General features: G+C 42.9%; 1 protein-coding gene across 1 annotated transcript in view; it reads left to right on the top strand.

The window, feature by feature from the left end:
• LOC130362669 (MAL-like protein) overlaps nucleotides 1-11,792 on the top strand; it is a 35,124-nt gene extending 23,332 nt beyond the window's left edge. Inside the window, exons 3-5 of the mRNA XM_056567546.1 lie at nucleotides 9,473-9,643; nucleotides 9,931-10,086; nucleotides 10,810-11,792. Coding sequence (XP_056423521.1) covers nucleotides 9,473-9,643; nucleotides 9,931-10,086; nucleotides 10,810-10,872 — 390 coding nt within the window. The 3' untranslated portion in view covers nucleotides 10,873-11,792. The remainder of the gene's footprint in view (nucleotides 1-9,472; nucleotides 9,644-9,930; nucleotides 10,087-10,809) is intronic.
• Nucleotides 11,793-12,095: the final 303 nt, after the last annotated feature.

The following is a 12,095-nucleotide window of genomic DNA, read 5'->3' as shown; positions in this document are numbered from 1 at the left end:
ATCCTTAGCTGTATTTTACATATTAATTGGGGATTTCCTTATTAGAAGCATGAGACCATATAGGCATGAATAAATGACCAATGATGTCTGCATAGTCTGCTTACATACTGATGCTACTAAACACATCCACTTCATCTTAACAATTAAAATATTTATTCTATAGATCATAGATCTTTAATCTATGTGAATTCTGTGGAACAATTACATTACTAAATGTTAGATAGGATTGTCCTCAATTAAGATATGGTTGTAGTTAGAGATGAGCGAATTTTTGAAAAATTTGATTCGGCCCATTCGCCGAATTTTCAGAAACAATTTGGTTCGGTCCGAATTTATTTGCGTTGAATCTGTATTAAAAACAGCTATCGATGGCCTACAGAGAGTCACAATAGGGGTGTAGAACACTTTGCCTTGCTGTAATATGCATAGGGTGTGTGCTGGGTTAGTGAAATAATACTGTTATTCAGTATGACATGAAGATTAGAAGCGTTGCTATTAGAATCACTGTCGCAGAGCGGGCACAATTACAGAGCCTGGAGGTGGCATCAGTATGAGGAGACCATATAGTGGTTGAATGACACAGTGTGGAGGTGGCGGCAGCATGAATGGACCTTAGGGCCTCACAATTGAAAAGATTTAAGATATTTTTTAACATTTAAATTGGAGATTTCAAATAGATGGGTACAGTGACACAGCCTGGAGGTGGCGGAAGCATGAGGAGGCCATATAGTGGCTGAATGACACAGCCTGTAGTTGGCGGCAACATGATGAGACCATATAGTGGCTGAATGACACAGCTTGGAGGTGGCTGAAGCATGAGGAGACCATATAGTTGCAGAATGAGACAGCCTGAGGTGGCAGCAGCATGAGGAGAACATATGGTGGCAGAATATGACAGCCTGGAGCTGGCATCAGCATGAGGAGAACATATGGTGGCAGTATGAGACAGCCTGGAGTTGGCATCAGCAGCATCAGGAGTCCTGAAAGTGACCCGGTGACACAGTGGGGCGGTGGGTGGCAATACCATTACCTGGTGATGAAGGTGAGTGAAAAAAGGAGAACTTGGCATCAGATGTGTGGCATCAGGCGGGTGGCAGGATCGGAATAGTAGCTGAGGCAGAAGAAAACGGTCTCTTTTGTAAAAGTGTTAGTGTGCCTGATGCATCAGAGTAGATTGACCATGCTGCTACACGAACACTTCACAAATATGGATAGAGCTAAACATATTTAAGGCGCTGCTCCCCAGTTACAGACATTCCTCGACATCAGACCACAAGTAAGTATTGAGGATATACATTACGTAAAAATTAACTTTTAATAATATTCTTAGGATAAAATATATGTACCCCAAATTGTTTTGAAATCAACCAAAAGGAAAGGTGTGCAAAAAACACCATGTGCCACCTACACCACCAAGTATTGATGTGATGCAAAGACCTCTAAAAGGTGGAAGGGAACAACGTATGGTCCATAAGAAAAGTTACGTTTTAGCTAATGCATATCCTCAATACTTACTTGTGGTCTGATGCGGAGGAGTGTCTGTAACTGGGGAGCATCACCTTAAAATGTTTTACACTATCCATATTTGTGAAGTGTTGGTATGGCACCATGGTCAATCTACTCTGATGCATCAGGCATTGGTGGATGTTAATCCTGGCTGATCCATGCCTGATTCATCTTCACAAAGGTCAGTCTCTCCACATTTTTCGTGGACAGACGAGTTTTCCTTGGGGTTACTATGGCCCCTGCTGCATTAAACAACTGCTCTGATGGCACACTACTGGCCGGACAGAACAGCTTTTCCAGGTCAAACTCTGCTAGAGGCTGCCCAGAAGTCCAGCAGATTTTCAAGGTGTGTTGGCATGGTCATGTCAAGGTATGCCACCACCTGCTGGTTCAGATCCTGCTCCATGTCTACCTGCTGCTGATGAGTTGCTTCACTATGCGGGTGAAGAAAGCTACTCCTCAGCGACTGTAGACTCAGGCTGCTGCTGCTGATGCTGGTACTGCTCCTGCCACCCCACCCCTCCCCTCCCCAGCAGGCATGGCATTGGAAGGAGAGCGCAGAGGGCCACCCGAGTCAGACCTGTGAGAGGATGGACAATGACGCAGGATGTCTGTGTAGTAGGTCAGTTTGTCCTCCCTCTCAGTGGGTGTAAAAAAAAGCCCCCATTTTGTGCCGGTAGCGAGGGTCCAATAAGGTGGAGAGCCAGAAGTCATGCCGCTGCCGAATGGTGACAATTCAGCAGTCACTACGCAAGCAAGTGAGCATGCATTGTGCCATTTGTGCAAGTGACTCGGAGTGACTCCCTGCCTCCATCTCCACTGCATACTGCCACGATGTGTCTCGGTCCTCTGTCTTGTCTTCCTCATAACCCTCTAGCTCCTCTAGCAGCTCCTGCTTCTCCTCTCCTGTTAGATGACTAGAAAAACCTTCCATCTCGTGAAACCTAAACTGTACTCCACTGTGCCCCTACCCCTCCTCCTCCAGTTCAGCCTCCACAGGGCTCATACCGTTCTGACGCTGCAGCTCAAGGTGCTTTGCGGTGCATGAGTGACTGAAGTGCATGCAACGTTTCCTTCACATTGTTAGGATGTCTTGCAGATGGGGGGAACACTTCAGGAACCACTTGACAACCAGATTGAACACGTGTGTCATGCAGGGCGAATGTCTCAGGCTTCCTTGTGGAAGCGCAGACAAGATGTTCTTCCTGTTGTCGGTCCCCATGGTTCCCATTTCCAGTTTAAGCCATGATTCGATTTCTTGGTGAGTAGCAGTTCCTCCCCTGTGTGACTCTGTTCGCCAAGGCAAACCATGTGAAGAACAGCGTGACACCGCCGTGCCCTGCACACATGGTATGCTGGAGCATGTCCGTGCAGTGGAGGCTGAGGACATAGTGGAGGCTGAGGAGGTGGAGTAGCTCACTGTCACAGGACCAACGGCCTGAGAGCGTGGAGCCGGAAGCGGCGTGACCTGTCCAAGTTGCTGTTGTGGCTGTGCAGGAACCACATTTACCCAGTGGTTCATGTATTGTCCCTGACCGTAGTTACAGCTCCCCACGTTGGTACTGCCATGCACTTTGGTACACACCGACAGGCTCAAGAACTGGCCCACCTTCTGTTCCACAAAATTGTGCAGGGCTGGTACTGCCTTCTTTGCAAAGAAATGACGGCTTGGGACTCTCCCCCTCGGATCGGCACAAGTCATCAGTTCTCTGAAAGGTGCAGAGTCCATCACTTGAAAAGGGAGGCACTGCAGCACCAGCAACTTGGACAGGAGCACATTCAGCTTCTGCACCATTGGATGAGTTGATGCATACTGTTGACGCTTCACTGATGGATTGCTGGTGGAATGACAGACTCGAAGTAGGAGGAGCAGGAGCATCTGGAGCGACAGAAGATGGGTATGACACACAGCTCCCTTTGGCTGAGGTGGTGGAGCCTTGACTGGCTGAAATGGAGTGGCGGGCCACTGGGTGATGCAGCAGGCTGGACCACATCGGAGCCACGGTTCTCCCATACTGGCTGCATATGTTGACGCAGGGCCGTGGTGCCATTATTGGGACCCTGGCCACACTTCACGTTTTGCCAACACATCTTGCATGTGGCCACGTTAACATCTGCCGAATGCTTGATGAAAAACTGGCACACTGCCGAGTAGCTGATTTTCCTACCAACAGTCCGCACTGATTGATTGACTGCTACTGCCGCCGACTCCAGGAACCCCTGTTCCACTACCCCCCGGGAAGGTAGGCTGCCGAGAAGCAGGTGGTCTACCCTGGCATGTTTGGCTCCAGACTTTCCCCTTCTGCCACCATGCTGACTGCCAACCATGCTACCACCTTGCTGGCTCAGCTGCTGCCTCACGGGCAACCTGTAACCCTCTTGTCCTGATGATGAAGCCCCTTCTGCACCCGGCTCCCAAGTGCGATCGGCTTCATCATCATCGAGTTGTGTCTGCGAGCGTCACTGATGTCCTCCTCAAGCTGCTGACTGTCCTCTTAATCGTCCTCACTAAATAGTGGAGCTGAACCCACAGCATAAGATACATCTGTGGGGGAGAGAACAGTATAGGACAGAGGCAATGGGAGGACAGGGACTGCTCCCGGGCCATGCCTACTGAGGGTTGTGTCTGTGGAACCACTGACTGTTGACTGTGGGTGTCGGATGTCACTTATAATAAAGTGGATGACCGTGTTAACCAATCGATGATGGCAGATGGATTGCTGGTCGAGACACGACTACTAGCTGATACTGGGACCTCCGGCCTCTCGCTGCGACTCCTGCTGCCACTCGCCCCTAGTCTGCTGTGATCTCTGCCTGATGAATTTAGGCCTCTGCCACTCCTCTGTGCATGTCCTGGCACTTCTCTGTCTGACATGCTTAGTGCGTATATGAGGAGAGTACAATACGCTCCACGACGCTTAAAGCCATATTTGTCAACAACACCAGCAGGTGTGTACTTTTGCTGGCCTTTCACGGTATCTAGGCTCTTAAGACTTTAACAGGAACAAAATGGTACACCACTTAGATGTACGCACAGGTTACACTTAATAGAGGAAAATATGCTTTTAGTGCTCTGCTCACCCTAACTGGCTATTAGCATTTCAGTTGCTGTACACACCGGTGTTGCAGCACACAGTCGCTGTGTACTACACCCAAAATTGCACTCTCTCTCTCAATCTCACCCCCTTCCCTATCAGTGCTTCTAGGCTAGATTTGGGCTTGAGGTGAATCACTGCTGTAAAAAAGCTTTTTAGTGCAACACACTGCTCTCTGTCCCTCTCTGCAGTAGAACGCTGATGTGACTGGGGGGTGAATCGCTACAGTAAAAATGCTTTTCTGTGCAACACGCACTGCTCTCTCTGCAACAGAACGCTGATGTGACTGGGAGGTGAATCGCTGCTGTAAAAATGCTTTTCTGTGCAACACACACTGCAGTCTGTCCCTCTCTCTCTGTAATAAAACGCTAATGTGACTGGCCGCAAGATGGCTGCTGATTATATAGGGCTGTGACATCACAGGGGTGACTGACTACTGATAGGCTGCATGCCACAGGTGATTCAGGGTCATCCCACCGACCCTTGTTCCCGCCTTCCCAGGATTCCTTGCCCCATGTTCTCTCATGTGGATCCGCAATTTTAGATGCCCTGGAGCCTGGACCGCACAAAATGGAATTTAATGAAGCGATTTGTGTGATCGAATCGCGGCGATATTCGCATTCGTTACCAATCGAATTTTTCCTGAAATTCGTAACGAATCCAGATTCATCAGATTCGATTTGCTTATGCCTAATTGTAGTCGATGACATCACTCTTGTTTTAATTATTTAGTTTTGTTAAAAATATGTCTGCTTAAAGACTCATACTTATGAATAAATGATCTGTACAGACTAGTTGTGGAAGCCATTGGAGACTCTAGGGCCATCCTCTGTGGTATCTAATACCATGTTACAGCTATATTCCGTATTAGAAGCAGAATGTGGATAACCTACAGCTGTGCTTTGTGCATGACGACTTATTCATCTTATATTTGTCTATTAAGGAATATTAATCTAAAATCTCTAGATATAGCTGGGGGAAGAACACGACAACACGCTTTACGGGACATCTTCTGCAACTAGACAAAAATTGTGGTAAGACGGGAAGTAAAGTACGCTACCGTGCACCTTACTTAGGTATATCTAGAGATCAGTAGGGGTCTGGACACCCAAAACAATCACAACTTTTGACATGTTCCTGTGACACATTAAAATTTTTTGTAAAATAACAGGGACTTTAGAAATGTTTTAGATAAAAACGTATACACTTAATGTTACCTCAGGCGTGTATGCTCCACATTCATGGAAATCTGTTCATGTTTAGACAGTGCAGGAATGCTGGAGACTCAGCTGCTTCACTTTCTGCTACCGACAATTTAATAAACTAGGGAACAATGTGACAATGTCACAAGGGGCGCACATAAAGATAAGTAGCTATTATAGTCCTCTCTGTTGATCAGCATATTTTATTGTGTTGTGTTCTTTTTGCTAGTGTAGTAGAGATAATGTATTAACTCAGAAATAGCAGACACACCTGTAAATTGCCATTTAAACAGGGCATTGCTGCATACCAGCGAGCATAGACATGACCGAGTTGTTGACAATGTATTTACTGTCAGCGATACAATTCTTTTTATTCTTTAATAAAGGTAATTCCGATCAGCCAATCATTGTTATTCCATTTAGTAGCTGCCAAGTATATCTGCACACGTCTGACATGTCCATATGATTATTGATATGGCTCCACACTATCGAGCTGTAGACATTCCATTAGCCACTGTATGGTGTTTCTATGCGACACGTTATAATGCAGGTATACTCCCATTAAATGAATGCTTCCATAAATAGCACCTAATGGAACAAGGCACAATTGGCTTTTCTATTGAATTCCATATGAACCTGCAAAAGCTCTGACTTTGTAGACAGAGTTTCAATACGGCCCATAGATTGTTTTTCTAAAATGAGTTAACCCACACTTACATATGATATAAAATTTGGTTACTCTAGTTTAGCTTATGTATTCATGACAACATGGTAATTATGCCCAAAATATTTTTTGAAAAAATGCATGGTTTTTGTTAGATTAACCCTTCAGAGTAGCGACAAAGTGATTTGAGTGCTCTTACTGCTGCTATTAAGCGCCTGTGAGCCCCCTCCATGGTACACATGTATTTCTCATTCTCTCAATTTCAGTGGATGGGAACCCTGCCAGTTTGCTACTGGTACTCACACAGGTACTTCCTCCTTTAGTTGTTCAGCCAATCACAGAACAGTACAACATTCAGTCCTCATGTAATAAAGAAAGCCATGGCCTCACCCAAATCTTCTCATCAGCAATTATTTTATTTGGGCAGAACAGTCATGGATTCAGGTTACGGCAATGGCCATTTCATGCTCACACACATCGGTTCATCCAGACCACAACACTCAGTGGTGACATAATGCTGGTAAAAGTGCACTGAATAGGCTGACTCTATGCTGGTGCATGATCTACACAGAATACTACTATAGATGGCATGTGGAGGGGAGAAGGGGTTTCTGATGCACTGGGTGCACAAGGTGCTATGTGAGCAGAACTGCAAGTAACAGCAGCAGAAATGAAGGGATTACACTATCTTCTGCTGAGAAGCTAAAGGGAGAGGGAGATTATAATGCAGCACGGGGGACATACACCAGTAGATACACAGCAATTTATTTACTCAAGAGATAGCTGGTCAGAGATGAGAGGAAAGCCTTGATTTACCTTTGTGGTAAATCTTCAGCAGGCAGACAGGCTCAGCTTGCAGGTACATAACCCATGCTTTTCCAGCTTCTCCCTTTCCTGCACAGAGCAGATGGCAAAGCCCCATCCCCACTTCCTGTGTTTTTCCCTGGGTCTGTCTGTTACTAGAGACAGAAATACCCTGACAACAGGCAGTGGACAGGGGATTGCAAAGCTGGGAGACACCTAGGGACCAAGTTTTCAGAGCTGTTATTTGGGGGTAAGGAGTAATTTATTTTTGCATTTAAGCATTTCCATGAGTGGCCCAAAGTGTAATCAAGATAAGAAAATCACATAGGGGGAGATTTATCAAAACCTGTGCAGAGGGAAAGTTGCCCAGTTGCCCATAGCAACCAATCAGATCGCTTCTTTCAATTTTAACAAGGCCTTTGCAAAATGAAATAAGAAATCTGATTGGTTGCTATGGGCAACTGGGCAACTTTTCCTTTGCACAGGTTTTGATAAATCTCCCCCATAGATGTCAGTATCAGAGAACTATGACTTTTAATATTTAAGAATTTATTGGAGAAACCTCAATTTATAGTACATTACAGCTCTTTCATTTAATCATTGTCGGCCACACATTCACTGTTTATATGGGGTAATGTGCAGCCAATAGTCGTGATTGTAATGCCCGCACAAATGACCCAGTCAGCTACTGAACTGAATGTTTTCTTGTTTGTTGGCTGAACACTGGTCCTCTAACACAGTCCAACAATTGGGAATGAGAATTTCTACAAACGCTCTTGTGGCCAATAATCAGCGTGTACAAATGGGCCTTTAGATGTATCCTTAGGTAACTGAGATATAGACATTTTTTATTTTTGTAGTAAATCCATTCTACACTTTTGTTCATTGATGGTGTATAAATGACAATGGAAGATGTGCCTATTTAAATTGACCATGTCAATTAGACACCATCTGGCATCAAACAGACTATGGCTACACAATGGAACAGTGACGTGTAAATTCATATATAGTATTAAAATATATTAATGGTATTAACCAGTAATATAGATGGCAAACAACTTTCTGAACCATCCCACTAGCTTTAAGTTAGTTTTAACGGTGGAAAACTTTTTTTTTTTTTTTTAAATCAACTGGTGCCGGAAAGTTAAACAGATTTGTAAATTACTTCTATTTAAAAATCTTAATCCTTCCAGAAGTTATTAGCTACTGAATACTACAGAGGAAATGGTTTTCTTTTTGGAACACAGAGCTGCCTGCTGACATCATAACCACAGTTTTCTCTGCTGACATCTCTGTCTATTTTAGGATCTGTCCAGAGCAGCATATGTTTTCTGTGGGGATTTTCTCCTACTCTGGACAGAGATGTCAAAAGAGAGGACTGTGGTCATGATGTCAGCAGAGAGCTCTGTGTTGCAAAAATTTAATAATTTCCTCAGTAATATTCAGCAGCTATTAAGTACTGGAAGGATTAAGATTTTTTAATAGAAGTATTTTACGAATCTGTTTATCTTCCTGGCACCAGTTGATTAAAAAAAAAAAATTATAATATTTCCACCGGAGTAGCCCTTTAACAGGAGGTTTCATTGGCTTGTGCCTGGAAAGAAAGTTGAGTAATAAATTAGGGTTCATCTTTTTCCCTTGTTTTATTTTGGGGAGATTCCGGAAGCCTGTGGATGAGCAGAGCAGTGCAGTAATGTTGTAGTGGAATACCTGGCATACAGTTCAGGGAGTGCACACCCAAACTAAAACATTCATAGTCACACCTTACCAAGTTCTCACACCCAAAAGTGCGCACATAGATTCAGTGAATTCTTGTAGGGTGATCAAGTTTTATGCTTCCGTCATTTGTTTTATGTTGGTCATGAAATGAAGATGACCTCAGTTCTTTATCAATCTTAAAAAAACATAAGCTGCCCTTTTAGTGTTGCATTTTAAGGAGTAGAGTTCAACCATAAATAGATTTCTGTTGGTGCCATAAAACTTCTGTGAGCCTTTGGTGGTGCCCATCCTATGAGCCATTAACCATGAACTACATATTGCACTTACTTGTTATTGCACTTACTTGGATATGTTATCAAAGTAAATCGGCTCTTAAGACCATTTGATCTTGGCCACCAAAAAAGGTTTAGCTGCTCTTCTTTCTCTCTTGGTAAATTCTCTACTTGGATATGTTGTTTACTCATATTCTTTTTCCCCCCCAGGTATTTGGAGCATGGGTCTGGATCCTGGTTGCTTCTACTAGAGTATATTATTACGTAACCCAAGGATGGGTCATGTATGTCTCTATATCTTCATTCTTCTTCACTTTGTTGCTCCTCATGGTCTACATATTCGGTTTCCACAGAAACAACTGCGGTACTTGGAGATTAGTGGTAAGAATACTGTTCCTCTTGAATTTACTGTAAATAGTCTACTATGACGGTTGCTTGGCCACGTAACTGGAATTTTTCATATCCTAGTAGTGTATGTAAATGAAGTAATATACTGGTCCTCATAAAGAGTATTGCTTTTTGATAGCGTCACTATTGGAAACACCCCTGAGCAACCAATGATATATGAGGTGTGTTTTCCACTTCCATGCCAAATCATTTGGATCCTATAGATAGTACTGAACAGTAAGATTGTAACATTCATATTACATTTCTTCTTTACCTCATAGGATGTTGTCTACACTGGAATTTCTGCAATTTTCTATCTCAGTGCCGCCGTCTTGCAAGCGAGTGCTACAATATATTGTGATGATGCTATACCAGATATCTACCCAGCTCTCCGGCATTGCACTCCTGTATATTATCACTTGAATGCAGCAGCTACAGTAAGTTTGCTTAAGTGGTTTTTAAAAATGTTTTATAGCCGTGAGTCAAAGATCTAAGTAATATTAGACAAATGCTTATTTAGATCTAAAGCGCCAACATGGACTAGCACTGTGCTCAAGAGAAGTCAGCTTTGCATCAGTATTTGCCTTTTTCTAGATCAGTCTAGGTTATACCTCTTTAATGAACAATGTTCTAGACTCCTGGATTGGATTGGAATCTTACTTGGGCACCCACGAGTCCTGTATCTTCACTACTGCCCCTTTAGTTCTAGTTGACCAATGACTAAAGGGGCAGTAGTGAAGATACAGGACTCCCCTTGGTCATGGGTGCCCAAGTTAGATTCCAATCCTTTTCTAACTAATATAAAGAACACTTAGCACTCCACAGAAAATATGTTTACAATAATATCAGCAATCCAAACAAAAAAAGGGATGTTTCGTTCAATCGACCTTCCTCTGATCGGATTGCTGTGGAGGTGAGTAGGCATGAAGAGATAGCAGTCAGATACCATGCAATATGCATGTTTAGATGGGCACCCTATAGTCGCAAGTGTATAAGTGCATATATCCTTCGTATAAAATAGGGACAAATACTATTAATCGTGTTCAGAATATTGGGCAGACTGGATGGTCCGAATTTCAATTCATCTGCCAACACATTCTATGTTGTTCTGGTTCTTTGTTTCCATATAAACTGATATCTTACTGTATGTTTTGTTTCAGATCTTTGCTTTCTTGACAACACTGATGTATGTGCTACACAGCTTCCAATCCTATGTTCACTAAACACTTCCAAGAAGACTCTTAGATTATTTTGTGAATGTACAGATTACAGGGGATTACAGAGTTCCTCAGTGTGACAACTTGAAACTTCCCCATCAAGCCTAGAGTATATATATAATAATTCTTAGCATTGCCATGGCCCGTGTAAATGTCTAGAATTCAAAATGTGTATTTTTTTTTGTACTTTATATAAGACCTCTGTTAATATTCGAGTGGAATGAAGACATCCTCTTTGGTATTAACAGAGATGAGGGGTGTATCCTTTGTTTTATAAGGTATTCAGGCCATAATCAATACCTCCTAATCCATGAGCTTTGTGTTCATTCATAGAACGAGCCAGGCTATGACAGATCCATTAGAATGCCATTATACATTTATGACATTAACATTACATGAAAAGTATTACTATGACATGATTTTATTTAGTTTGAGCACTGTTCACTGTATTATGCTCTGTTTGAAATGATTATATTTATTTTTTCGTACTTAATGCTCTTACTATTCCTTCTTTAGCTTATGTAATAAACAAACAGAATTGTATTTTCAGGCCTTCCAAATTATTATCATGTGGCTACCCTTAAAAGGGACACCTTTTTACACTGTATCCATGAATATATTAAATTATATTGGATGCCCAACATATGCATGCTATAGACAAATCACATTGTAACTGGTGAGAGCATGGCAACAAGTTAATATATCAGAGGGGTGATATTGTTTATGGGGGGTTAAACACAACGGATATGTAGCTGTTCAATACGAATTTTACTGTAATAAGACTATTGCCACCTACTATGATGCCACTAAGAATATTATAAAGAAGAGCTCCGATTTCAGTCTAGATGCTATACCAATGTGTCCCGTAGTTGGATATCTTTGGAAAATCCCATATTAGTTTCATGATTTATCAAAATCTAATTGGAATTTCCAATACTTCCTCTCTTACTCATTAGGGAAACGGTTTTCCATCTGGGTACTGTCTAGGTGGATAAGATGGACTCTGTCCCAGCTCTGTTATAATCCTCAAACTATAACGTTTATTTTTCTGTGGCCTAGTGAACATCTGTAATATTATTAGTAGAGATGAGCGAACTTACAGTAAATTCAATTCGTCACAAACTTCTCGGCTCGGCAGTTGATGTCTTATCCTGCATGAATTAGTTCAGCTTTCAGGTGCTCTGGAAAAGGTGGATGCAGTCCTAGGAGAGAGTCTCCAGCCCACAGGA

This window comes from Hyla sarda, chromosome 3 (assembly GCF_029499605.1).
Source record: "Hyla sarda isolate aHylSar1 chromosome 3, aHylSar1.hap1, whole genome shotgun sequence".
NCBI classification, from domain to species: domain Eukaryota; kingdom Metazoa; phylum Chordata; class Amphibia; order Anura; family Hylidae; genus Hyla; species Hyla sarda.
Note: the sequence above shows the minus strand (reverse complement) of the source record. Positions and strands in the feature narration are given on the sequence as shown.